Below are 25,565 nucleotides of genomic sequence, written 5' to 3'. Positions count from 1 at the left end.
TTTGGACAAGAACCGCTCACAGAACCGCACGCTGAACATTCACCAAGGCGAAGAAAAAGTTTTGCAGAACACAAATTCTGGACACCAACAGAGAGGTGGAAACACAAGAACTTATCGATACATTTATTTCCTCCATGTTAGCACATAGAATATATTTATATACATATTGCTAGCTAGAGCATTGAGAAAAAAACTCATCAGGAGCATAGAAAATGTTAAGCCACAATAGTCGACAAATGAGAAGGGTGAGAACTTGGTTTCACACTGGGCCGATTCCAGTTTGTCGCAGAGGAGAAGCGGCGCCGCGCTGCCTCATTAGAGCCGAGTAGACGAACGGCGCCGCCGTGAGGGAGACACTTTTTTTTGAAGTGGGGTCAGGGTGGTGGTGGTGTGGGGGGGCGGGGGGGGGGGGCGGCTGAGGACATCTTCACAAGACGCTCAGCTCGAGGAAAATGGGGGAAGAAAAAATAAAAAAAATAAAAGACGCAAAAATCGTTGTCATTGCATCACTGAGGGAGTGCAGCGACACACACCACCTGATACTCATGCATTTGAAACACACACACACACCCACACACACGCATTGAGAAGAACACAATGTGCTCACACTGAAATCTTCACGGTTGGATGGACAAAGGTGTATAAAAAAAGTATTTCACTGTGGACCTCCACGTAGGTTAAAACCCACACACACGCAAACATGCGCACATGCGCACACGCGCGCGCACACGCACACGCACGCGCGCGCACGCGCGCGCACACACACACACACACACACACACACACACACACACACACACACACACACACACACACACACACACACACACACACACACACACACACACACACACACACACACACACACACACACACACACACACGCCACAGAGCAGCTCCAACAACTCCCACTTGAAAACATGAAACCAGAAGAGCCAAAATAGTCATGGGTTCATTTACAATGTACATATGTGTGAGCGAGGACTGGCAAGGGGGGCGGGGTCTATTTACATGTAGTGCAAGGATGATTAAAAGAAGCTGGACTCCGTGATAAAAATTTTTCTTTTTTTGTTTGTTTTACTTTTTCTTAGAAATAACTTTTTTTTAAAAAAAAACGAAAAGAAAGAAAAGCAGTGGAGAAGGTTAGACGTCAAACTGTACAACAACAACAAAAAAAAAAAACTCAACAAAAAAATAAAATGAAATCAAACTAAAATGTAAAAGGTTTCCTGTAAATTCTCTGACAGTGGTCTGCATGGGACATCGCAACACTCAAATGACCTGTGGTGTTTTGTTGTTTTTTTTTCTGTTGCACATGGGATCCAACGTCATCAGGCAGATTGTGTCCGACGATCAATTCGCTACTAAAGATTTAAACAGTTCACAAACAGACACACAAGTGGGTCTGCGTTTTGACGTTGAAAAAAATAATTGGTGTTGTACTTTTTTCTTAAAAAAAAAATAAAAAAATAAAAAAAAGGAGAAAAAGGTCTGTGTCTGAACAAAAGCTTCCGGCCGATAGTTTTCGAGAATTTACGGGACGTTGGGGGAGGGCGTGGGGGGGGGTGATGGATAGGGAAGAGAAGAAGCCTTTTCCTGCGACTGGGACTGAGGCGTTTTTTTTCCTCCATTCAGGGAGCCTTCATCACCGAGGAAACGCTCAGAGCCTCGCACTTCCGAGGCGATATCATCGCCACAAAAACACGCAGAAAACATATTGGAGCACCGTGTTGATTCGCGAGGACGCAGCATGCGAGTGGGAGTTCAGGAGGGAAATTAGAAAAAGGCTATTTGATCGTTCACATTTGCATAACGTTTCACGTCGGCTCCTCCCATTTACTTTTTTTTTTTTTATTTTTTTTTTTACTTAAAGTGAAATGAACGAGGAAGAAGTGAAACGATGGACGTGCAGGTCACTGCAGGTCACTGCAGCGTACCCCGGTCATGTGTCTCATCATCAGACTCCAGCAACAAATGCGTTTTCATGTTGAATTTGTACCCCGGGGGCTTCCGTAGACTTTAACCTCAAGAGCACCTGCGCTTCGGACGGCTTTCGCTCGCACCCGGCCGCTCGCTTTGGAGCCGAGCAGGCAGTTGGGATTTTGAAGCTATAGAGAGACTTCAGCCGGTTGCTGCCGTGAACGTTCGATACACAACTCACCGATGATGAACGTTTCAAAAAAAAAAAAAAAATGTTTTTTTTCCGGCAAACCGGTTGCGACGGGGCTTCCGTAGACTCTGGGCGCAACCCTCTCACGCTAAGGCAGCGAGGCTTTGGGGGGGAAAAGCTGGCGCTCGGCACAGAGGTCGAAAGGTCGCGGGTAACACTGAAGCCTAGGCCGAACCAATCGCATTGACATTCACACCGACGGGCAATTTGGAGCCGCGGAAAAAGCTGCCCGTCGACGGCCAAACCGGGCGTCTGACAGTGGATTCGATCTAAAGAAAAGGAGCAGAAATGTAATCATAATAATACTCGTGATAATAGTAACAGCGAGGAAGCCTGGAAGATTGGATTCGTCAGCAACTTTTAAGGCCGACGTCATGACCCTGTTCCCAATAAGTGACTTTAGAAGGATTATAGGTAGATGTGATTAAAAGGTGCAATCCACCACAAAAAACTTTATTACATATATATATATATATATATATCTATATATATATACTCTGTTAAAATAAAGGCATGTTGCCGTGTTGTCCGACTTTCTCTGCCATGACACCTTTTCCAAAGGTTTAATGTTGCGCCGTGGTTCCGGCAGACTGACGGGTTGCGTTCGCCGTCAGTCCGGTAGGAAAAAAGAAAGAAAAAGGGGAATTCATTTAACGTGTTCAGTTGATGCTTGTCTGTTACTAAACACGTAAAGAACACATTCTGTGACACACAAGCTCTGAAACAAAGCACTTCAGTAAAGGAAAATACAAAAAAATGAAAAAAAAAAAAAAAAAAACACAGAAAGATTTATAAAGGGAAAAAAAGAAGAAAAAAAAAAACATCACCGTATTTCTCAAGTCTGAAATAAAACGCAGAATAAAGTCCAGGTGTGATGAAACAGAAACCGGGGCTGGGGTGGGGTGGGGGGGAGTTTCTGCATCCACAGAGTTTCTCAGGAGGGAAAGCAAAGAAACGAAGCAGGAGGTGTGAGTGTGTGCGTGTGTTTGGTACTGACAGACTGACAGACAGACAGACAGACAGACAGACAGACAGGAGAGAGAGGGGGGGAGGGGGGCGAGTGACGACGCGGGCGGAGGCTGCTCATCTCTTCCTGCGGCAGGTCCGTTTGTGGTCGGCGTGCCAGTGCTCCTGCTGACACTTGATGGAGCAGTAGGACGTGTTCCAGCAGCAGTGGTACATGGCCTCCTCCTCGCAGTTGTAGCACTGCAGCGACACAGGGGGCGCCGTCCGTCAACAACTCAGGCACGGCCAACATTTTCAATCACAGCCGTTAAATTCTATGCATTTGCTTGTTTTTGTTTTGTTTTTTTTTAGAAGATCGAGTTTTTTCAGGAAGGCAACAAAAAAACAAAACAACCAAATTGTTCATAAATCGTTTCCATCTTGCAGAGCATTACTAGCATTATCGGGAAAGTTGTCTCTTTAAAAACGGATTTCAGTGCTCCAGCTGTAAACGCCACCACAGCGGTGGACGTGGACGCGGCGCCGGCGGTGCGACTCACCCACTGCTTCTTCTTGGTCTGGGAGATGAACTGTTTGTGCTGAGCCACCAGCTTCTTCACCTCCTCCACCAGCTCCTCCTTGCACTTCTCCTTCACCTGCTTGCACTTCCTCTCCATCTCGGCCTGGGCGCTGGCCACCGCCTTGCTCACCGCCTGCCGCTTCTCCTCCTCCATCTCGGCCCGCAGCTGGACAGGACAGGACAGGACAGGACATTTGCTTCTTTGTTGGTTTTGGAGGGAAAAAAAGGCGCGTGTGTGTGTGTGTGTGTGTGTGTGTGTGTGTGTGTGTGTGTGTGTGTGTGTAGGGCAGAGAGGAAAACAATAACCGCAGTACCCGTTTGTTTTTGCAATACTCCAGCACTTGTATTCAGCACTTAAGCACCACAGCACTTTGGTTTCACTTTAGTTTAGCCTCATATTCAGATGCTTTTATGTGAGCGGAAATTGGCTTAATTTTATATGCATGTTCATGTATGTATATATGTACACATATACGTGCATGCATATGTGTATCCATTATTACAGAAGATGTTTCATTTTTCTGGATAGATGTGTTTTTATTTTGGTTGTCACTGAAGTGTGTTGGATGAATGAATGAGCGAATGAGGCACCGCTGCTGGAACAATTTCATTTCCTGTGAAGGGTTAATAAAGTTTCCATCATCTCTCCTCATCTATCATCATAATCATCAAAATAAAAATAAATGAGTCAATACAGCGCCCTTTGTGTGTGTGTGTGTGTGTGTGAGAGAGAGACTATTGACTATCTATTGAGAAGCAGCAACACAAAGAGATGTTCAGAATGTGACTGATGGAGTTTTACAGCTATTCCGAATAAAAAAAGGCTCCTTCACACACACACACACACACACACACACACACACACACACACACACACACACACACACACACACACACACACACACACCTTCTCCAGCGCCTCCCTGACCACCCGCTCCGTCTCCCTCTTGTTGTCGGCCTTCATCATCTCCTTGACGTCGTTGAACACCTTGGTGTACTTCTCGTGGCACATGTTCTGGCAGGCGCCGTCGCTGCTGGTCTGGGTGCCGCGGTGCAGCGTGCGCGGAGAGCCGCCGCTGGCCTTCTTGGTCTGCGTGGACACCGACAGCTTCTCGGGCGGCTGCGGCGCCGAGGACACGGGGATCTCCTGGCTGGAGCTGACGGCCTCCATCTCCGGTTCAGGGTCCTGGAGGGAAGCAGGGAGCGGAGGGAGTGTTGGGTCAGGACGAGACTCTGAGGTGCTTCGCAGGTGGGCGGAGTCGTCGTCCAGCTGACACGGCGCTAACACCGGGGCTGTTGACTGTGTGACTCACGCTGGCTTCCTCTTTGGGCTCCACCATTTGAGATCGACGGCTTTTCTTGGCCTTGGGCTCCTGGCTGCCTTTCAGCTGCGCAAAAAGACACAAATATGCACAACGTGCACAGTTTATTTTTGCACGTTTGTTGCCCTGCGACTCAAAGTCAGGAAGGAGACGGGTTCACTTTTAGATCCCAGATTTGATTTTTTTTTTTATCCTGGACGATGCAAAACACTTCTATTAATTCCCTGCAGAGCCCCAGAAAATGCTGTTCACAGCCTCTGGGTTTCACTGCTAACTATACTTTGTTGCTGGAACTCTGCTTCGCTTTGGTTGAATGCTCCGGTTTCGTTCCAATTTTGGCACTCGGTCTTGGTTGTGAAGGACTGGAGATGGTGTGTGCAGTTGATGCTCTTGTCGATGGCAATATTTGGAAACTATGAGCCTGTGAGTAGACGCTGACACGCTTGTCTGTTGTCTAATGATGTTGGGATGATGACGGGGTGCATATTTTATATATATATATTTTTTAATTACTTTTAAGAATTCCTAATCATAGTTTGCCAAATAGCTTTTAATAATATACATATATATATATATATATATATATATACATATATATATTCAAATGTAAAAGCTACTTGGCAATAGCTTTTACATTTGAATATATATGTGTGTATATATATATATATATATATATATATATATATATATATATATATATATATATATATATATATATATATATATATATATATATATATATATTCAAATGTAAAAGCTACTTGGCAAACTATGATTTAAACTATGATAACATTTGTATTCCATGGAAATACAGTGAAGAGTGATGATGATTATATTTTGTTGGTATGTTTGCTGCAGTTTAACGAAAAAGTGAGAGTGGGTTCAACCACACTGTCCAATATGGAAATACAAGGAAGTGAGTAAAAAAAAAAACCTTAAACTTCCGAGCTTCAACTCCATTGGATCATCTCACGTGTCATCTGTCTAGTTTGACATCAACTTAACCGAGGACCTCTAGTCTCTTGACTATTACTACAACTGTTACGTTTCAATGATGTGCACTTCAGTCGGCCACCAGATGGCACCGTTTTCCCTCTTTACATGTTGGTAATTCGAAAGTCACTTTCATTTGGATGGTTCTGATTGCATTGTTGTGTAAACCAGTGGCGCAGCACACTGACGTGCAGTGAGATAATGTCAGGTGTGCCGTGAAAAACTATCCAATTTCACTTAATTGGTCTAAAAAGTAACACCGTGGAGTGACTGTGCTTTAAGAGGAAAAGAGGAACATTTGCCTCCCATGACATCAGCTTTGTGTGCATCTAAAGAGTCCCAGGTTTCACACTGATTGAGTAGAAATAAATTAAAAGACTGTATTGTCATTATTCGTGTCAATGTTATTTTGGGTTGGTGGTGTGGCATGGGATTCTTTCAATGAAATCTATGTGCCGCGGCTCCAAAAAGGCTGAAAAACACTGGCGTGAACATCCAAAGTCAGTCTGGCGCTCGGTGTGCCAGCCACAGTGTGACTGCCTCTGCTGCAGCTCGTGGCCCAGTGAATCCAGAGGCGGTGAAGCCGTCTGCCGCCGCCCCAGCTGGCCCCGCTCACCTGCCGGACCTGCTCGTTGCTGGTGGAGGAGATGCTGGACTCGGCCTCGTCCGTGCGCTCCAGCCGCTCCGTCCTGCCGCCGCTCTCCTGCTGCTGCCGCTGGTTCTGGTTCTGGTTCTGGTTCTGGCTCTGGGTCTGACTCTGACTCTGACTCTGGCTCTGGCTCTGGCTCTGGTTCTGACTCGGCATGCTGGCGTCCTCCATCTTCATTTTCCAGCAACGGCCCTCCCGCAGGAAGCGCTGGTACATCTCCAGCTCCTCGCACGCCTTCTTCCAGCCGTTGCTGCGCTTCACCTGCAGCTGCTGGATGCTCACCTTGATGTCCTGGATGTTCTCCGAGGGGATCCACGCTCTGGAGGGGACGGGACGGCACGTTAACTCCAAGCAACATCTTACTCTCACTTTCTATGGTCAGTAGGGATGGCTGATATGGACTAAAAGTTTTATCACGATCATTTCCGGCATTTATTGCGATAGCGATAAAAAAAAAATAAAACAATTCAACTCCCATGTTTTGGGATTTTTTTTGAAACCGCGTAATTTTGAAACCACACTCGAAACAAACAAACAAACGAAAGAAAAAAAAATGCGTTTACACAAAGCCGTATTCAAAAAAAAAAGAAAAAAAGAAGAAAAAGGAAAAAAAAAATCCAGTTTACACGGATACGCTGGAAACGACTGAAAACAATGTAGTACCTATGCCCGGCCTGGTGTGGCGCCGCAAGTTTATTCCCTGAAGGCGGAAGAAGAAGAAGAACGCCTGAAGCGCGCCGTGTTTAAAGAAGCAGTAGCTCGCTAAAAACAGGCGCCACAGAGAACAGAAAGAAAGATCGCTCTTGAAAAGACGGTGTGGATAAATGACAGAGTTCAACGTCTGCGTCGAGTTCCTTTAGAACACAAAGCCTGAAAAAGTCCACGCTAAAATTGACTCGGAGTTGTGCCAGTAAAAGTTCGCTAACATTTTTGCGCTTCCTGCCTCAACATCCCGGTCCGCCGACCCAAAAGAAAATAAATCAAAAGTAAAACAGGATGTTTGCAAATCGCTTCCGTGGTGTTTTTTTTCACTTTGCACGCGATTCTCGAGCACGGTGGCTACGCTATCGTGCGACACATGAGCTGCCGGCTGCCAGCAGCAAGTGCGTTGCGCACGTAATTACGTCATCAACACGAGTTTATCCTTATTACCGCGAGATGACATTCTTACCGCGGTGAATTTCTTTTTGACGATATAACGCAAACGCAGATATATCGCCCATCCCTGTTGGGTCAGATTAGCTTGAAGTGTGGCTGCTAAAAGCCACAGAATACAAGACCGCGGCTGTGCTGAGCTATCATCAATCAGCTGCCGCTGCTGCTGCTGCTGCGTTTGATTTCCAACGCTATCAATCATGCTGACCGTTGGTGCTGGTGACCGAAGAAGCGCACGTCCACTTGGTTGTCCTCCCTCTGAAGCACTTTGGCCGGCCAGTAGCCGAACCCTTTCATCTTGGCCCACACCAGGTCGTGGTTCGGACTCTGTCCGGTACAAACGCAAAGAAAAAGGGTAAAAAGTCAGAACTAGAAGACCAAGTAGTTCTCTGCTGTTGAAAAACAATCTTTGAGCAGGAGATCACAGGCTGGATTGACGCTCCACATCCTCTTTTCTATGTGTGTGTTTGTGTGTGTGTGTACTCACGCAGGGGTAACAGAACCAGTTGTCGGGCCGGGCGTTGGACAGGTAGAAACAGTTCTTGCACAACAGCAACTCGTTGAGCTGGAAGCAGAAGATGTGCAAGAGTTTAGAGAGAGGAGGGAGGAGCCGGCCGGCCAGCTGGCGTGGACTCGAGCGAGTCAGTCACCTCATGGCACGTGTCGCTGAAGAGCAGCCGTGCGATCTCGGCCTGGTCGCTGTGAACTGCCACAGAGGGAGACCGTTTAGAAGCGCGCACCTTGTTTCAAATGAGCGGGCTAATTTCGAGGACTGAGCGGCGGCCTACCTCCGTACAGGATGGCAGTGTTGTGAACAATCAGCTGAGCGTCGGCTTTGAACTCCTCGAAGGTTTTGTACTTTCCCTCCGCCAGGTTCTGGAGAGGGAGGAAGAGAGGGGCAGAGGCGGTGGTGAAGATTCTGCAGGTCCAAACCGGACTTGCTGCAGGATGACACTAGGAAATCTTTAAACCCAAAGTCCAAAAGGGTATTTATCCACGCAGAAATGCGACCAGGACGCCTCCCTCCCCCAACGTGGGAATAGAAATCCTTTTTCTCGACACATTTTCCTGGTGGACCGAGCGGGCCGTACCTCTTGGATGTTGGTGACGTCCAGCGCCGTGTGGATCAGACGCTTGTACATTGGATGTTTGGTGTCTTTGCCTTTCTTGTTCAGGTCCACCGCCTGCAGGATACGAGACAGCGGGAGGAAAGAAAATCAGTGGATAGAACTCAGAAGAGGGAGCGGAAGTGAGAGGAGGAGGCATTATGGGATGGCAGTGGGACAAACGGCAGGACTGAAGACACGGGCGCGAAGGAAGATTCAGGAACATTAAAGGACGGCAGGAGTTGATCCTGCTCTTTAACAAAGCTGAGGACAGCGAGGAGCGGAGCAAAGAAACGGGAGGTGACGGACGCTCGTATGGTGGGAGAGGACGTCAAAACTGAAGCAGTGGAGTCAACAGAAAGATTCCAGTCCTGCTCGACACTGAATCCCCCTCGGCAGAGTTTACGTCATCCAGAACGAGCAGGTCTTGTTCTCTGAAGGAACCGGTTTGTTTCCGTCCCTTCAAAGTCCACCACTGAGGTTCTACCAGGTTCGGCCAGCAGTGTGAGAGCAGCGCCGCACGCTGAAGACATGAGGCTGACTGGGAATGACAGGACTGTCCTCCTCACCCTCTCTTTCATCCGCTGGACGATGAAGCGCAGGTATTTACTCATCTCCTGCTTGTTGAGGTTCTTCTTCTTGCTGCCCTGTGGGTCGTGAGAGGAGAGACAGTGGCAGAGTCGTGAGCGGACGTCTTTACGATGCAACGCACACAAGCTAGCAGCTGCTTCCTCCCAATAACCAGTAGCTCTGAAGAATTCGCCCGCCACTTCTTCTGCTGCCCCACTTTCCTTTTCTCACCACCTGCGCGCTGAAACACAGTTCTGGCAAGTTCACTCTCTGTGATGTCACAAAGGGCGACGATTCCTCTCGCATGCCAGAGACCACACCCCCAGGCAGCAGTTGTCAACCCCCCGCCCCCGAGAGCAGCTCGTTTTCGTTCCCCTTCCAGACACGTGGAGGGTGCAACAAAGCCTCAGTTTGAGCAGGAGGCTGTGAACACGGGGCTAAATCTGGGAGAGTGAAGTTAGAGAAAATGTTGGCGTGACCTGCGGACCGCGGCAGGCGAGATCTCCTACCCTGCAGACGACGCACTGCCAGTGGGAGCCTCCGTCTCGGGGCTTGAACTCGTCCGACACGCACTTGAGGTGGTAGACCCGGAAGCAGTTGTCGCACGGCAGGACGTCGCCCGGCAGGTGGCACTCGAAGCAGTACCAGTCGTGGCTCTCCGCCTCCCACTCCTGCAGGGTGGAGACACGGCACAGCACAAGCGATGACCCCCCCCACTCCAACCTGCCTGCCGAGCCACAGCAGCCGCCGGGGGCTGGTCGGCTCCACGTGTGTGTGTGAAGAGTTGAACGGGTTGAAGTTGCGGAAATCAAGCTTCTACCGACATAAATGCACCAATCCAACACACCCTGGTACTGCAACCCACTGGCTGATGATGCATCAGCAACTGTCTGACAGTGGCCTGAAGTGGTGTTTCTCAACTGGTGGGCCGTGACCCACTTTTGGGTCGCGGAGCTGTTTCGATTGGGTGGCGGCTTCATGGCCAGTTTATCTTTTTTTTTCTATAAAGGGATTTTAATACATATATTATCTAATATATATGTTGTATAGATGTATGTTTATGGAGAAAATGTTGGGCATCTACTTTGCAGGACAATTCAATTCAATAATTTCAATAATTTATTCACTTGACATGACGGAAGTGGGCTGGAGTCTTTATTTTTGTGGAATAAATTTGAGTACCACCGTCCTGCAGTGTCCTGCAGTGTCCTGCAGTGTCCGTCCAGAACCAGACACAGCTGCCCGAATATTGCTGTTTTCCCCCCCAGAATAAATAAGCCTCACACGGTGCAGTAAGCAAGGCCATTGGATTGATGCATTTCTGCTCTTTTCTTTAAATCTATCTGAGTGTTTTCAACATGAGAAAAAGTAAAATACTTTTATAATAATTATCTGGGAACCTTCTATGCCTCTGTGACAGGTGAATGATCGAATCCCAGAAGACCAGACGGAGAGAGAAACGGCAAACTGCAAAAAAAAAAATCAAAGCTCCTCTAGACGAAACCATGTGACTCTGCCTCTCACACGCCTGCCAACAGCGTGAAGGTCCTCGAGTTCTGCTGAATGTCAACAGGCTCTTAATGTTTGTCTGACTGTCTAATGGAAGACAAGCGGCCGGAGCTCCGTGAAGCCTGTGCTTTGAGGAATCGGACCTTCGACAGCACCATTGAACTGACTTAAACAGCTTGAGCGTTAGCGCTTCAGCAGCAGCTCATATGATAGCTTGAAACTGAAACCTTCCGAAACAAAGGCTTCTAAAACTGCGTGTCGGAGACGATGGTTGTTTGCAGGCAGGGAAGCCTGGACTCATCCGACCCGACGCACTGCTCCAAACTGGCCCAGAGATTCCTGACGGGGCTGTGTTATTCGTTAGCGCTGTGTCCAAGGAGCAAACACCACTGAGGTCATCGCGGGGACACGGCCTTGCGCTAATATAGGTCGCCTGAAGGGGGCTCTTTGCCTGGGAGAACTGGCGAGCCGCTAGAATAGTGAAAGGGGAGTGCGGCACGGCCACCCTGATGGACCAGTGGACCAGAGGTCTAGAAGACCAGGGGAAGAGTGGACCAGAGGACCAGTGGATCGGAGGAGCTGAAGACCAGAGGACTAGTGGACCAGAGAACCAGTGGACCAGAGGAGTAGCGGACTACCTGACCAGAGGACTAGTGGACCAGAGGACTCATGGACCAGAGGACTAGTAGACTAGAGGACTAGTGGACCAGAGGACTAGCGGACCAGAGGACTAGTGGACCAGAGGACTAGAGCACTAGTGGACCAGAGGACCAGGGGACTAGTAGACTAGAGGACTAGTGGACCAGAGGACTAGTGGACCAGAGGACTAGAGCACTAGTGGACCAGAGGACCAGGGGACTAGAGGACTAGTGGACTAGAGGACCAGAGGACTAGTGGACTAGAGGACCAGAGGACCAGGGGACTAGTGGACCAGAGGGCTAGCAGACCAGAGGGCCAGAGGAGAGTAAGCATGCCAGGTCCGGGTGGAGGACACAACCAGCGGGGCCACCTGCTGGCCATCGACCTGCAGCTCACCACCACTGCTGCTCAACACAGAGGAGTGTCGCTTAGAAACGTTGCTCAAGTTGCCATTTTATTCATGTGCATTAGACCAAATTTTGTTTGAATGTCTCAAAGTGTAAAAGTAATTTTTTTTTTCATTCCCTTCTATTTACACTTTTTAGAAAAATGTTACAGAAATAAAAAAGAGAGGTTTGAGGACAGGCAGGCCAGTCTGTGTTGTTGCAGCAGCAGCAGCAGCAGCAGCAGCAGCAGCAGCAGGTCTGCAGATTAGTAGCCAGGCCACGTTTCATCAGATCACTGATCACCTCACAGCAATACTGGCCCCACGAGGGCCGACGGCCGATGAATCTTTCCATGGTAGGATGCGAGCGGCAGCTACTGGCAGGGAGACCCCCAGACCAGATCAAGTCTGGCTAAATGGGAAACAGGGACGTGTTTGAGATTTCACCTCCGAGTGTTCGTTGCTGTGAATCGCAGCAGAGCCACGTTTGGTGCTGCTCGCACATTTTGATGGAACTGAGCCAGAGCGCTCCAGCCTGCCGTAGAAAAGGTTCATTCTGGGGGGGGGGGGGGGGGGGGCCGATTGCACCTCGTGAGGCCCGGACTGATTTCTCACAGAACAATGTTAGTTGAGACGGGAGGAGGGGGCGGGGGGGGGGTAGGAGGGGTAAGGTGAGGAGAGATTGAAGTGATCAAATGAAGAACAAACCCTGACCTTATTGGAGAAAACAAACAAACAAACAAACAAACAAACAAACAAAAGAAACAGAACAATGCAGCGCTTACCTTGCTTCCCTCTGCTTTCGGCTCCTGTGACTGCAAGTGATTCAGAGAGCAGTGTTTAAAATTCCTGCAGCTAAATCGGCCTCAGCGCCGCTGGAGAGCGGTGTCACGTCTCCGCCGGCCGACGCGTCGTACCGTCGCTCAACGGATTGTGTGAGTCGATTGCAATGACAACACGAAAGCAACAACCTGCTGGACGTTCCAGCCACAATGTCCAAAAGTTGTGTTTTATCAATTTATCAAAGACAATGTTGCGCTTAAACCTGAAAAATTCACACATTGTTTTTTATTTTTTATTATTATCACTCGATAGATTGCGAATAATTTAGCAAAATTGACATTTATGAATTTTCAAGGCGGGTTCGTGACCTGGAATATTTCCACAAATAAAGTAAAAACAGCCTTCGATGCATCGCCTGATGTTGGAACCAACATGGCTTTTGCCATAAGCAATAATCTAGCAGATTTTTTTCTCAGTAACCAGCTGATCTAGTCAGAAATCAGCCCTTTGTGACATCACAGACGGAAGGGATATCTCGGGCTGGTTAGTGACCACACCCACAGCCAGGTGTGGGCCATTCACCATGTGTGTGTGTGTGTGTGCGTGCGCGTGCGCGTGCGTGAATGTGTCTGACGCACCATCTCGTCTCCAGGCAGCCAGTATCCCTCCTGCTCGATTCCGGCTTTGGAGCCCTTGCAGCCGACGGTCAGGGTCTCCACCACGAGCCCGTCCTTCACGGCTAGGCTCAGCTGTCGGGTCGTCTCTTTGGGGTGCATGCCAAACATGCGGCTCAGGTACCTGCACAGGTGGAGACAGGGAAGGCCTCATTAGAGCGCCGCCGCCACCGCAGAGGCCCCGCAGCTCTGCCCGGCTGCTGATGAAGAGCAGACAGGTTGTTCATCGCCCCACCCTCCCTCCCTCCCTCCCTCCCTCGGTGGCTGAAGACCGCACGTCCTTGGAGAGGAATTAAAGGTATGCGTGGGTTGAAACTACAAGCCGAGGCAGAATTTCTCACCCTGTCTTTGGCGAAAACAGGAAGTCAGTCATTCAGAGGCGTTCAGCTGTAAGTCGTCAAAGTCAGGTTCCCCGAGTTCAGGGTGCTGACGGTTCCTGATGCCTCGGCTCATAAACTGGAAAGGCCTTCACTCTGCATCAGCCTCTGGGTTGGTTGAACAAACCCCTCAGCTTGCAGGTTCACAATTAACTGGGTGACTTACGCCGTCGCGCTCAAAGAAGCTGCATTTCTGACAGTGTGAGAGTCTAGTTCCACACAGGGTAGGCAAAAATATAAGCTTCAGCTTGTTGTTTGGAAAAAAAATAAAAATAAATAATATTTATTTATTTTTTTTTAAATGTGAATGTATCCGGTTGTGCAAATTTGTTTAGGAAGGTTTTGTTGTTGTTGTTGTTGTTGTTGTTGTAGTTGTTTGTTGCATTTGTTTTATAAATATATAATTTTTGTAGTTGATTGCACAGGATTTCTTTAATTTACAATGTAAACAAAAATAAAATTCAATTCAATTCAATTCAATAGTTATTAATTCATCCATGTCGCCGGGCGGTTCTGGGCTCTGGAAAGGCCGTTTTCAATGTCTTATCCAAGGAACGTTCACACTCATATCAGGCCGAGACTGAGTTGGCACTTGGCAGTCAGAGAAGGAAGAACCACCAGAGCCAAACCAATCAGCCCGGTATCAGACAGGCCTGCATATTTATCCACAGCCAAATTCCACCGCACTTACAGCAAGGGCTGCACAATAAATCATGTTAAAAATCGCAACCACCATTCATTCTACGATGCGGTCTCTCAATTCTAAATGAGGACGATTCTGCCCCATTTTCATCTGGGACATCGGCCGCATAAAAACAAGTGCCCTTACTTTCTCTCAACAAATGGCAATTCAATGACGGACCGGGAGAGGAATAAACAGAGACCACATGCAAGAGGCACCGCTCGATTTCTGCTACTTTGTTAAACAAACGCTAACCCCCAAAAGTCGCCCTTAAAAACTTGAAAATGAAAGCCAGTGTGGTCGTGTGCACACGCAGAACGACAGACTCGCACTTTTTGACAGGAAGAAAAACGACACCGACAGCCTGAGAGGAAAGCTGCGGAAGGAGAACAAGTAAAGACAGGAAAATGACCGCTGCGCGGCGAGAAGGAAAACATTACACTGGTTTTGTTTTTCGGTTCAGGTTTTTTTGTCAGATTCAAAGAAGCCAAACTAACAACATGACAGCAGTGTTTTCAGCGCTTGCAACGTCACAAATCTGTAGCACCATCTCAAACGTCACCGCAAAGTGCAGTAAGACGACGGCGGTGGTGGCCTCGTTACATTTCATCATCTACTCGTCAATTTTGTATTTTTTTTTGTGGAATTTTGTTTTTCGCGTTCAGCGCCAGATGCTGCGGTTGAGCCAAAAACCAGGAGAGTTCCCTTTGTTGACCAAAGCCGATGTGCCAGTCTTGTACCAGGCACCGAAATATTTTGGTTACTTTTCCTTTTGCAGTTAGTTGTGATAAATACTTATTTAAAAACAATTGTGATGTCAAGTCTTAACAAAATTTGAAACAGATAAATAAACAAACCGTGATCCTCCTTTCATCCAGAATTGTGCAACCACACCACCACACTAACATTGCATTTCAGAGCGAGAGTCTCATGACGTGCCGCCGCTGCGAGAGCAAAGATGTCGACTTGCCGTTGGCCTCCGAGCGCACGTCTTGGTCGGCCACAGCGCCTAGAGGCAATTTTAAGAATTACGACCACCGCCGACGTCAAGCGACCGTTCTGCTCACCGCGCTTTCCATTCTGCATTCTTTGAACACGCTAACGTTGAACGCGCACAAGGCAGCCCAACGTGGCGAGACGGGAGGTGTGGGACGATTTGACGATCTGACCGCGACCTGTTTTTACCAGACTTAGTAACGTTGGCGGCGGCGGAGCACACGAGGATTGATCGGTCAGCGGCGACGCGACGGCCAACCGGCGGGAACGAGCTGGTGCCGAGCGACGTCTGGCCTCGCTCACTTCTGTTTACGGCGGGACGAGTGGGCAGCGCCGAGAGAGTCTCCGTGGTGAACACCCTTCATCAAACTGGCCGGCAATGACGCGGCCTCTTGAGGTCGTTTTTTTTTATTATCCTGAGACGCGTCCATGCGTCTGTGTGTGTGTGTAAAAGTCAGACACGGAGCGGAATTCAACCGCAACTCCCGAGTGCAAAGAGGAATGCAAACAAAACTGACTGAAGCGCTGACGTTTGATTGTCTCCAGGGGAAAACACCGATGCGCACAATGTGGCAGGTGTCTATTTGCAATTCAAACTATATTTACTCATTATTCACATGCACGCTTTTTTAAACTCCAAAGCAGGAATGGGCAAACTACGGCCCGGGGGCCATGTGCGGCCAATTGAGCTTTCGACTTGCCGTTGGCCTCCGAGCGCACGTCTTGGTCGGCCACAGCGTCTCGGGGCAATTTTAAGAATTACGACCACCGACGACGTCAAGCGACCGTTCTGCTCACCGCGCTTTCCATTCTGCATTCTTTGAACACGCTAACGCTAAACGCGCACAGGCAGCCCAACGTGGCGAGGCGGGAGGTGTGGGACGATATAAAGATCTGACCGCGGCGGTTTTTACAAGACTTATTAACTTATTAATGCGGCCCACCGAACTTGAAGAAATGATATTAGTAGTAAGCAAGTCATAAAATATTTTTGAGTGTTTTGTAGAGGGCTGAATACCGTGGGGCTTCCAAGACACAGATTTTGTTGTGGAGCTTTTGTTCATTTTCAAATGACATTAAAGCATATGTTCACATTTTCCATGATATATTTTTCCTCCTATGAGGTGGGTCACCGAAACAGTCCATCCACCTGCTCCTGCGCCGGTCCCTCTGTCACATTTCAGAACCCAATGTGGCCCACCAGTCAAAAAGTTTGCCCACCCCTGTGCTAAAGTCTTTTTCTTCCCTTTTTTTTTTTTTTTTTTGCACTTTTGAGCTTCTCAGCAGCGGAATATCCAATAACAACCTGAAGACAGTCAATACGACACAAACGTGGTCCTTTCACAAGGCTTTTTAAACTATCGGCGAAGCCAAGAACAACGTGATGAAACACACTCGGCGCCAGAAAGAGGCCGGACGGAAATGACAGATCTGAACAGTTTATTTGATGTTTAGCTGCGAAACACCAAAGCACAGAAAACCTCTAAAGCTCGAAGGTCCCCCCCCCCCCCCCCCCCCAAGAGAAAGGGTGTTAAAGAACCCCAGCAATGATTTTAGACTCGTTTCAGAAGCTCCAGTCGCAACACGTCTGAGTTGAGAAGTTTTCTCCCCTCGGGTCAACCAGCGAGCCGAGTTCAACCATCTGAAAGCCTTTAAATCAGCTGCTGGTTCCAACAACAAGTGCGCAGAGCAGACGCCACAGACTCTCCCAGACATGCATCCGTGTGGACAAAGGACACACAAGGCGTGCTGAGAACAACCACGCAGCAGCTCAATAAGTCCGGCGCCCCCGTGACTTCCCTTTATTTCACTCTGCGGGTCTACAAATGAAAACTCAAGTCAAGACACTTCATTTGAAAGACAGCCGTCATCCCGTGTCTTAGGCATGAACTTACTTGGAGATCCTGTCCATGTTAGCAATTTGTTTCTGGTTGCGGATGACCTCGATGGCCGCCCACACATACTGGACCACCTTGGGGTCGGCCTGCCTCTTCTTCACCACACGGGACATGATTTCCTTATTCATCTCTGTGGTGGGGGCAGCAGGAAGAAGAGAAATCAGCAGATTTTCATTGGCTCTGCCACCGACAACAGTAGGTTAGAGATCACTTTGGTTCAATTGGATTTTTTTTTTTTTTTTTTTTTTTTCAACAGACCAAACTGACCTCATTTGAATCAGTGGTAGAACTAGTTAGATGGTGAACACACAACGCAGCCATCTCGGGTTATTTCCCTCCGCTGGTGCCACGCAGACATGGAAACCAACATCGCCCTGACAAGCAAACCTCAGACCATCAAAGGCTCTCAATAGTACTGGTTCGTGCCGGCTTGGCCTCCCTCAAATATGTGGAGAAATTCAAATCCAATTTTGTGCGGTCCTCCTCTCAGCCATCCATGAAACTTGAGATGTCACTTTCATAAATGGGATTGGAGCGCTAACTGCACCAGCGCTCTGAGCAGGAGGGAGAAGCAGATTCTTGGCCTGAGGGCACTTTGTGTCAGAGGAGGGCTGCGACAGATGTCGGAAAAGAGGAAGTTTATCTTTCCGACTTGGCTCGCGACAGAATAACCTGCGATTTAACGTCGGGAGGTGATGCAAGGGGGGAAATTTAGGATCTGCAGATGACCCAAAGACAAAAGCGGCAGTGTGGCCTACAGTGTTGTGGAATGTTAAAAAAAAAAACAAAAACAACCAAAAACACAAACAGACTATTCTCTTTCCTAATAACAGTATCATTTTAAGGGCTCTCAGACAACTCACAAACTCAGCCAACACTCCAGGAATACAGCACAAAGCCCACAGGTCAGGACCGTCTTAGAGCACCAGCTCCTCAAAATGCAACCAAGCTGGTGCAGAATTAGATGTGCACGTGTGACCAGAGTCGGTGGATCAAACCACCGCAGCAAAACTTCACAAACACTACAGATAAATTAAATGGCAGGTTAAGGTTCCGTTATAAATGCAAGGGACTTGTGCACAGCAAATACAAACAAGGATTTTCTGTAAAACAGAACAGAATCTCAGACGGTGACATGCGGGACATTCACAGTCCCTGGGAGAAGAATCAGAAGTGCGGTAGGTGCCTCTCTGACGGTCTGAACGGGGGGTCTGCTGCTTCTGCTGCGTTGGTGTCCCTCCAGCAGACCCACCTCTGCCTGGCTTCACGCAGTCACGTGACAGAGCCGTGCAGGAAGGCGGCCCTTCGCGCCAACGTTCTGTTCCAATCAGAGACTCAAGGTGCACGACGCCAGGGGCCAGTCAGGAGGTACCGCGGCGCCGACCCGGCTGCCATGTCGCTCAGAGTAAACAAAGAGCCGTCCTTAACCGTCTATCAAACGTGGCATCCGCCTCTGACGCAGCCCCGCGTCGGAAATCAAGTTTAGAAAGTCGTTAAAAAATCAAATAAAAAGAACAGCGGCCGCGGCTGTCACGAACTGATGCACATCTGCCAAACGAGTTTTGGCGTCTGCCATTCGCCGTTAGCCACCTAGCAGCAATCAAGACTGACGGCGATGTGACGGGACCCAGTGGGGGCAGTTCGGAGACCGAAAACTTAAGTTGACACATTGAAATTGAAACTAGAGCAAAAATAATAATGACAAATACAGTGAAGGAACACCAGTGTGAACAACACTGGTGAGTTTGATAACAAAGGAGCAGCAGTGGAAGGCCAAGAGCGACGTGTAGCTGTATTCGGCCAGCGTTGCTGCTAGCAAGCTAACTAAGGTCCAGTCCAATTCCTGTGAGGACAAAGAGATTCATCCATACTGCCACGATTACAACATAAACATACCATGTATGTCGATTGAAATGTAAAAAAAAAAAAAATCCAGTAACGACGAAATCCGTGTAGAATTGCCTTGTTGGCAAGCAGCCTATCGCGGTGGGGGGGGGGGTGGTGGGTTAGCGATGCTTGTCAAGACGTTATGCTAACCACAGCACCCAGGTTTGACAACCTGACGGTTAACACGAGCAATTTCACGGCATGGCGTTGTCTTTTTTTAAACGGTGAGTTCGTTAAGTCGTTAAAACGGCAAAAGGCTGTTGCTAACCTAGCTAAATTAACTAGTTTGTTTTGGAGGACGCCATGTTCGTAATCCTCCATCACGGGATAAGGCAGGAAGCTACGGCTAAGCTAGGTCTGCTAAGCGCCTCTGGATGCCTCTAGCCAGTTAGCCGCAGTGTTGTCATTGAGCGTTTGCGGGAATCACTGAGGATTACAATAAAAATAAGAACTCACCTTTGCTACAGTGTCGCTAAAACACAGCGCTGCGGGGAATCCACGAAGGCCAGGCCGTTTACATTAGTCAGTTTTCGGTCTAGTTGGCGCCGTGGATGGTGGTATTATGTCCAGCTGGCCGCAGTACAGCAGCGCTGGGCTGGGAGGTAAACACAGACAGCGCCGAGAGAGGCAGGCAGCCAAAGGAGGACCTCTAGTGGCCTCGTTTTTCTAAACTCATCCATTTGCAAATCGCTCCAAGTACCCCTGACTGCAGTACACAGGTCGGGGCACTTTTTAAGACATGAATTTATGCATAGTGCTAAGAATGAGTGCATAAGTGCATGCTTAGTTAGGAAGACTAATACTAAGACGGAATGAGCTTTAACATGATCCTTTTTTCTTTTTTTTTTTGGTCAACAGGACTCTTTGGCCAGTTGGACCCCAACTTTCCACATTGAAAAATGATCAAGCATATGTTCAGTCCAGCCTTTTAACATTTTGTTAGAATACAACTTGTTTATACCTGCTGAAATAATTCCAGAGGATCAAACTCACTGCATTTCATTAATTATCTTATCATTTCTGGTGACTGGGGTCAATGTTGGCTGACATAACTGGTACAGCTGGCATGTTTTCAGGTTGCTGTTTTTTTTTTTTTTTTAATCCATGTCTTTCTAACCGAACCTTTTATAAAGAGATTGGGAGGGGGCGGGGGGGCTTTCATTGTGGCCTGCCTGTTGTACACTAAACTGAAACAAAGACAAAAGGACATTATTCACTGTTGTACACTGTTGAAATCATCTTTATTTTGACTGAAGAGCAATTTTATTGATCAGATTTATCAAAAGATTCAGTTTGTCCATGCAATCAATACTACCACCACCTCGGACATGCAAAAGGACATCATCACATTAATTCACCCAAACTCCTGGAACTTGTGAAATATAATCTGTTCAAATTTGGTAGAAGAAAAGTAGCCAAACATAGTCCAGTGGACATTTAGAGCAAAGAGTGGAACTTTGAAGATTGCAAAAGTTTACAGATCAAGATGTTTCTGCTGCTGACAATTGACTAACAAACCGTCAGCTCTCAGCCACACCCTCCTCTCACACCTCCGTCCTTTCATGGCTGCAGATCTCCACCTTGCTCAATGACGTTGAATGGAACCAGACCCCGGCATGCAACGGCTGAGTGAAGGTGGTCATGACTCTGTGGAGGAGAACCATGGTGCTGGTGATGCTGTAGAAGGAGATGAGGCCTGCGCTGTGGTCCAGGAAGACTCCCACTCTGCAAGATCGGGAATCTGGCAGAGGCGTTTGGACTCCGTTGTGAAATAGTGTGAAAGTGTTGTTGACACAGCACAATGCCCAGGATTTGTCATCGGAGCCCAGTGTGCATTCACTGCACCCTCCTGCTCTCATGGCCTTCTTGTCGCCGACTGCTACGCAAGCCTTCGCTCCTTTATACTTCATTTCCCAGTAGCAGCGGCCGGTCAGAGCCTCTCTACTCAGGACTTGGAAACATTCCTTGAATCTATCGGGGTGATCGGGGTATGGCTGCATTTTGCCGATTGTCGTCACCACTTGGTTGTCCTCGGATATCATCAGATTCCTGTGCGCCGTGTCCGGATCCAGGGTGATGTCACAAGCATGCTTTAAGAATTCAAATCTTGTTTTGGGCTCAGGTCGGTGCAGTAAAACCCCAGCCAGTGAGATATTTTTCAACTTCTCTGTCAGAACTTCCTGTATTTTGTCTCGGAGCTCTAACACGACTGCTGTAGCGTACTGAAAGTAGCTTGGGGCACAGATCTCCAGGTTGGAAGGGTTTGTCGATTCAACCTGAGTCAGTGAGGAGAACTTGTGGAGATATTCTTTGTGATCCGGTGTGTGCAAGATATTCTCCAGCTCAGTGTCCCTCCTTTTCAGCTCAGCGATCTCCTTCTCCAGCTTCTTCTGATGCTCTTTTACTCTCCTCACTTCCGCTTGCTGCGTGGCTCTGACCTGCTGCTCCACCTCTGAGCATTGTTGCTCCAGCAGATGGATCATTTGGGAGAAGCTCTCCTTGCTGTCCTCTACTACTCTTTCAGCAGAGTCATCGACAGCCTCCACCTCCTTCTGAAGTGCCATCACATTTTCCTCTCTGCGCTTGATCATCTGCTGGATCTTCTGTCTGCTCTTCTCCAGATCCCTCCTCCTCTCGCTCCTCTCTGCCGCTTCCGTCACCGTGTCGTGATCTTTATGTTCGTCCACGGAGCAGAGATAACAAATGCTCATTCGGTCGGTGCGGCAGAACATCTTCATGACCTCGTCATGGCGGGGGCAGATGTTCTCCTGAAGATCCCTGGAAGGTTCCACCAGCTTGTGCCTTCTTAGCGGAGCAGCATCACGATGAGGCTGAAGATGGTTCTCACAGTAGGAGGCCAAACAGACCAGGCAGGACTTGAGGGCCTTCAGTTTCCTCCCGGTGCAAACATCACAGGCCACATCCTCCGCTCCAGCATACCAGTGATCGGGGGGAGCAGCCTGGAGCTCGGCCTTCTTCAGTTCTTCCACTAAAGCTGCCAGCATGGTGTTCTTCACTAGGACGGGCCTCGGTGTGAAGCTCTGCCTACACTGTGGGCAGCTGCAGGCTCCACTCTCCTCCTCAACGTCCCAGCGTTGACCGATACACTTCCTGCAATAGCTGTGTCCACAGGAAGTGGTCACCGGTTCCTGCAAGGAATCCAGGCAGATAGAACAAGAGTAGATGTACAGGTCCGGCCGCGATTCTCTCTCAGCCATTTCACCTGGTGGAGTCAGCTGACGTGCTTCACTGGAGGCTATTTTTATCCCAACACAGCAGTCTGCGCGGCAGAGGTGGACAAAGTACAGAGAGTTGTTAGCATGACGCAGCAGCAACGTTGCGATACAGGACAGGTGTAAACCATTTTACTGAAAATCTTACTCCCGTCGTCGTAAACCGTACTGAAAATGCACTGACACGCTGGAAGATCCCCAAAGGACACACAATCTATGACCGTAAAGAGAAACGAGGGCGCAAAACATTTTGACAAAAGTTTCGCCACAACACAGTGAATGCCGCACTGACCCGGAAAAGATGCGGGAGCCGCTTGATGGAAATGTCTGGACGGAAGCAGAATGATACCAGTGGGCGAATTTCATCCTTAAAATACAATACGTTTAGCAAGCGAGAGTCGCAGTTCCTGCTTATCTCTGGTGGAGCTTTTCTTCTTCTATTTGATTTCCAGCTGTCCACAAGATGCTGCCTCCTAGAGGCCATCGACATACACTGCGTGTGTCCAGTGACCCTCAGGTCTGTTTATCAAACAGGCTGGCAACAGAATCAATTGCTTGCTGGCCTGCTTGCACTGATAAGATGCACAAATTGGCCAAATCACCACTGGCTCCACGCTTACAAGTGCAACCCATACCTTGCTACAGGTTACGCTCCTGTTCAACGGAAGTGTCCTGTTCAAAATTCCAGCGGTTTAAGCTGCTTACGTAACATAGAGGAGACGCCAAAAATAATCAAGAAAATACATACAAATGGTAGCGGCTAGTCTATATCATACTAGCAAGCCCAATATGTTTTTATCTTTTATTATCTGATGTATTTACGTTTAAAGGTTCTTTTCACTTCTTTTCAGAATCCATTTTTTTTATTCCGAAGTTGCCCATGAATCATGGCTTCTAAATTATATGAAAACCATAAAAAAAAGAATATGTATATAAAATAAAATGTAACTTTGAATTTTCTCTTAAAGATTGTAAACTTCAAAAGATAAAACCTTAAGTGACGCTGACTAGAAAATAACCTTCAACAGTTGACATGTCCCTTCATCAGAAAGAAAGAAACAAAAAACACATTTGCCAAAAGGCTGACTGGTAAGATGTGGAGTTTTGCTGTGTCATTAATGAAATGAACGCTGGGTGGCGCCAGAGTTCATTTTACGCTTCTCCGGGGAAGATTGTCAAGGAGGTGTTGGCTGAAAAGCACTTTCATCAGAATTAGAATATTGGTGAATTGATAGTGAGTGGCAGGGGGCTGATCAATAGATGCAGAACGAGTAATTAGGGTAAAAGACACCTAGTTGGTGAAGGTGTCAGATAAAAGATGTCAATCAGCAGCTCTGAGCTCTAACATTGAGCTCTACCTTTGCATTTATTCATTAATTTGCAATGTGCCAAAAGAGTCATCTTTTAGCCTCTGCCTGTATCTCAACAGGGAATGGTGATGTGGTAGTACACACCATATGCATTATACATACCAACAGTATAATGCGGTTCTATAAAATATACTTGAATTGTAAAAAAAAACCAAAAAAAAACAAGGACTGGTGTTTCGTCATTGAATGACTTAACACATGGAAAACTCGGAAAAACCTGTTGCATTTAAAAGTCGGAACGTTGGCTTCATTTTTTGGCAATGAAAGTCAGAGGAAACACATTGTACATCTTTGTTTATGTGATTGGGGGATGATTTTATGAGATGAATGATTTATTATCGGATGATTCCCAGATCGTTTCAGCGTTGTGAGAGGATTATAATAAAAGCGGTGCAAGAGAGAGAAAGCGGTGTCATAAACCTGCGCTTTGGAGATTTAAGATGCAAGTCAGGGCTAAAAGCTGCTGTTTCCAGGTCCCATCAGCAGCTCGTTGACATGAAACAGCTGCTTGTGAGCTTTTTTTATGTATGTAGAATCATCTGGGGCTTCAGCTGACCGAGCGGCGGGGGAATCAGTGGCTCTGGGGATTTCCCCACTCTTGCTTCATGTGTGTTGAGGCAGCTGAACTCTTTCAAATCACATTGTTTGAAGTCATGCCCAGGTGGTTCAGACCCGAGCATGGCCGCAGCGTGTTTGCTTGTTTGCAAAGTAAAGGTCAAGACCACCGGGAGCAAAAGAGAAGACGTCTGACTTTCATCTGAATCGATTGCTTTCCCACTTCTTCCTCCGTTCGATGCTGTTGAGCCCCGGCGCCGACCATGAAAGGTGCAACATGATTGGTCAAGTTGTGGTGCAACTTAGCAGGAGTCCTGTGGCCCCTGAACCTTGTCAAAATGCTGCAGCAACAATTTGTGCTCATGGCTGCTGCTGCTCATGCCGTTGCAATATTGAGACGATGCTCCTAGCATGCCATAATTTCATGGTTATTGGTTAGCGTCTGCTTGCGGTATCATATGACATCCATGTGACCTATGGAATGGCTGGTGGTACGGATGTGGGAGACGGTAATCGATGCGTAACCAGACTGATCTGTGGTTCCTCGGAGGCGTCAGATAGCTGAGGAACAGACGACGCCCGCTCCTTCATCTTTCTGTCCTCCACCGATTACCAAAACGCTCTTTACAAACATATGGAATGTGGCCATGAGACACTGAGGGAATGGAGCCAATGCGACGTGGAGTGGCAAGGACAGCAGCTGCTTCTGCACCAGGCAGAAAAACAATAGATGTATATGACTCACTAAATAAATAGATATGTGAATAAATAATAAATATGTATAATATATAATACAACTTCAATTTCAACAGAGCCGAACACGCACACACAGTGACATGAAACCCCGCAGTCAGTCATCCTCTTCCAGCTCACTGTCTCCAACCCAATTAGCAGAGTCTTTGCCTGGAGTCGCTCTGTCAGCTCCAATCAAGGCCGGCGTCTTCTCGGAAATGACTGAACATTCAGCCCGCCACCTCCAGGCCGGAAGAGGCCTTAGCATGGAGTCATCACTTCACCACACGGACGAAAGAGGAGGAAGAATGACTTGTTAGACGTAATGTTATGAGAATCAATATAAGATCTGGAT

At 47.9% G+C, this 25,565-nt stretch overlaps 2 protein-coding genes across 8 annotated transcripts; both read right to left on the bottom strand.

Annotated features, from left to right (window-relative positions):
* Positions 1–108: 108 nt before the first annotated feature.
* zmynd11 (zinc finger, MYND-type containing 11) lies at positions 109–19,944 on the bottom strand. Of its 6 annotated transcripts, none has more exons than XM_076044495.1 (16): positions 19,777–19,944; positions 17,431–17,563; positions 13,445–13,604; positions 12,809–12,832; positions 9,970–10,161; positions 9,490–9,567; positions 8,906–8,998; positions 8,603–8,690; positions 8,465–8,520; positions 8,302–8,379; positions 8,023–8,141; positions 6,627–6,978; positions 5,009–5,083; positions 4,603–4,881; positions 3,676–3,861; positions 109–3,376 (listed from the first exon to the last, which is right to left on the bottom strand). In XM_076044495.1, exons 2-16 carry the CDS (start codon positions 17,559–17,561, stop codon positions 3,254–3,256), a joined length of 2,034 nt encoding a protein of 677 aa, XP_075900610.1. In that variant the 5' UTR covers positions 17,562–17,563; positions 19,777–19,944; the 3' UTR covers positions 109–3,253. The 6 variants fall into 6 exon arrangements, with proteins under 6 accessions (XP_075900610.1, XP_075900614.1, XP_075900612.1 ...); XM_076044499.1 differs by having other exon boundaries at positions 10,000–10,161; positions 19,777–19,943; XM_076044497.1 differs by lacking the exon at positions 19,777–19,944 and adding an exon at positions 17,701–18,146.
* Positions 19,945–20,542: 598 nt separating this feature from the next.
* Positions 20,543–22,989, bottom strand: LOC142900294 (tripartite motif-containing protein 16-like). 2 transcript variants are annotated; one of them, XM_076044503.1, is made up of 2 exons: positions 22,846–22,989; positions 20,543–22,600 (listed from the first exon to the last, which is right to left on the bottom strand). In XM_076044503.1, the coding sequence occupies exon 2, from the start codon at positions 22,536–22,538 to the stop codon at positions 20,865–20,867; it is 1,674 nt and encodes a 557-aa protein (XP_075900618.1). In that variant the 5' UTR covers positions 22,539–22,600; positions 22,846–22,989; the 3' UTR covers positions 20,543–20,864. The 2 variants fall into 2 exon arrangements, with proteins under 2 accessions (XP_075900618.1, XP_075900617.1); XM_076044502.1 differs by having other exon boundaries at positions 22,775–22,902.
* Positions 22,990–25,565: the final 2,576 nt, after the last annotated feature.

Source organism: Nelusetta ayraudi, unplaced genomic scaffold, assembly GCF_046127955.1.
Source record: "Nelusetta ayraudi isolate G7.1 ecotype Tasmania unplaced genomic scaffold, CSIRO-AGI_Nayr_v1 ptg000081l, whole genome shotgun sequence".
NCBI lineage: Eukaryota > Metazoa > Chordata > Actinopteri > Tetraodontiformes > Monacanthidae > Nelusetta > Nelusetta ayraudi.
Note: the sequence above shows the minus strand (reverse complement) of the source record. Positions and strands in the feature narration are given on the sequence as shown.

What these genes read in the sequence shown, in the direction of transcription:
- zmynd11 (XM_076044495.1), bottom strand. Translation starts at nt 17,561, where the DNA reads ATGAATAAGGAAATCATGTCCCGTGTGGTGAAGAAGAGGCAGGCCGAC. An exon ending in AACATGGACAGGATCTCCAA is followed by an intron (nt 13,605 to 17,430) that starts GTAAGTTCATGC and finishes CCACCTGTGCAG; the next exon opens with GTACCTGAGCCGCATGTTTG. An exon ending in TCGCCTGCCGCGGTCCGCAG is followed by an intron (nt 9,568 to 9,969) that starts GTCACGCCAACA and finishes CACGACCCACAG; the next exon opens with GGCAGCAAGAAGAAGAACCT.
- LOC142900294 (XM_076044502.1), bottom strand. Translation starts at nt 22,802, where the DNA reads ATGTTTTGCGCCCTCGTTTCTCTTTACG. An exon ending in CGCCCTCGTTTCTCTTTACG is followed by an intron (nt 22,601 to 22,774) that starts GTCATAGATTGT and finishes TCTGCCGCGCAG; the next exon opens with ACTGCTGTGTTGGGATAAAA.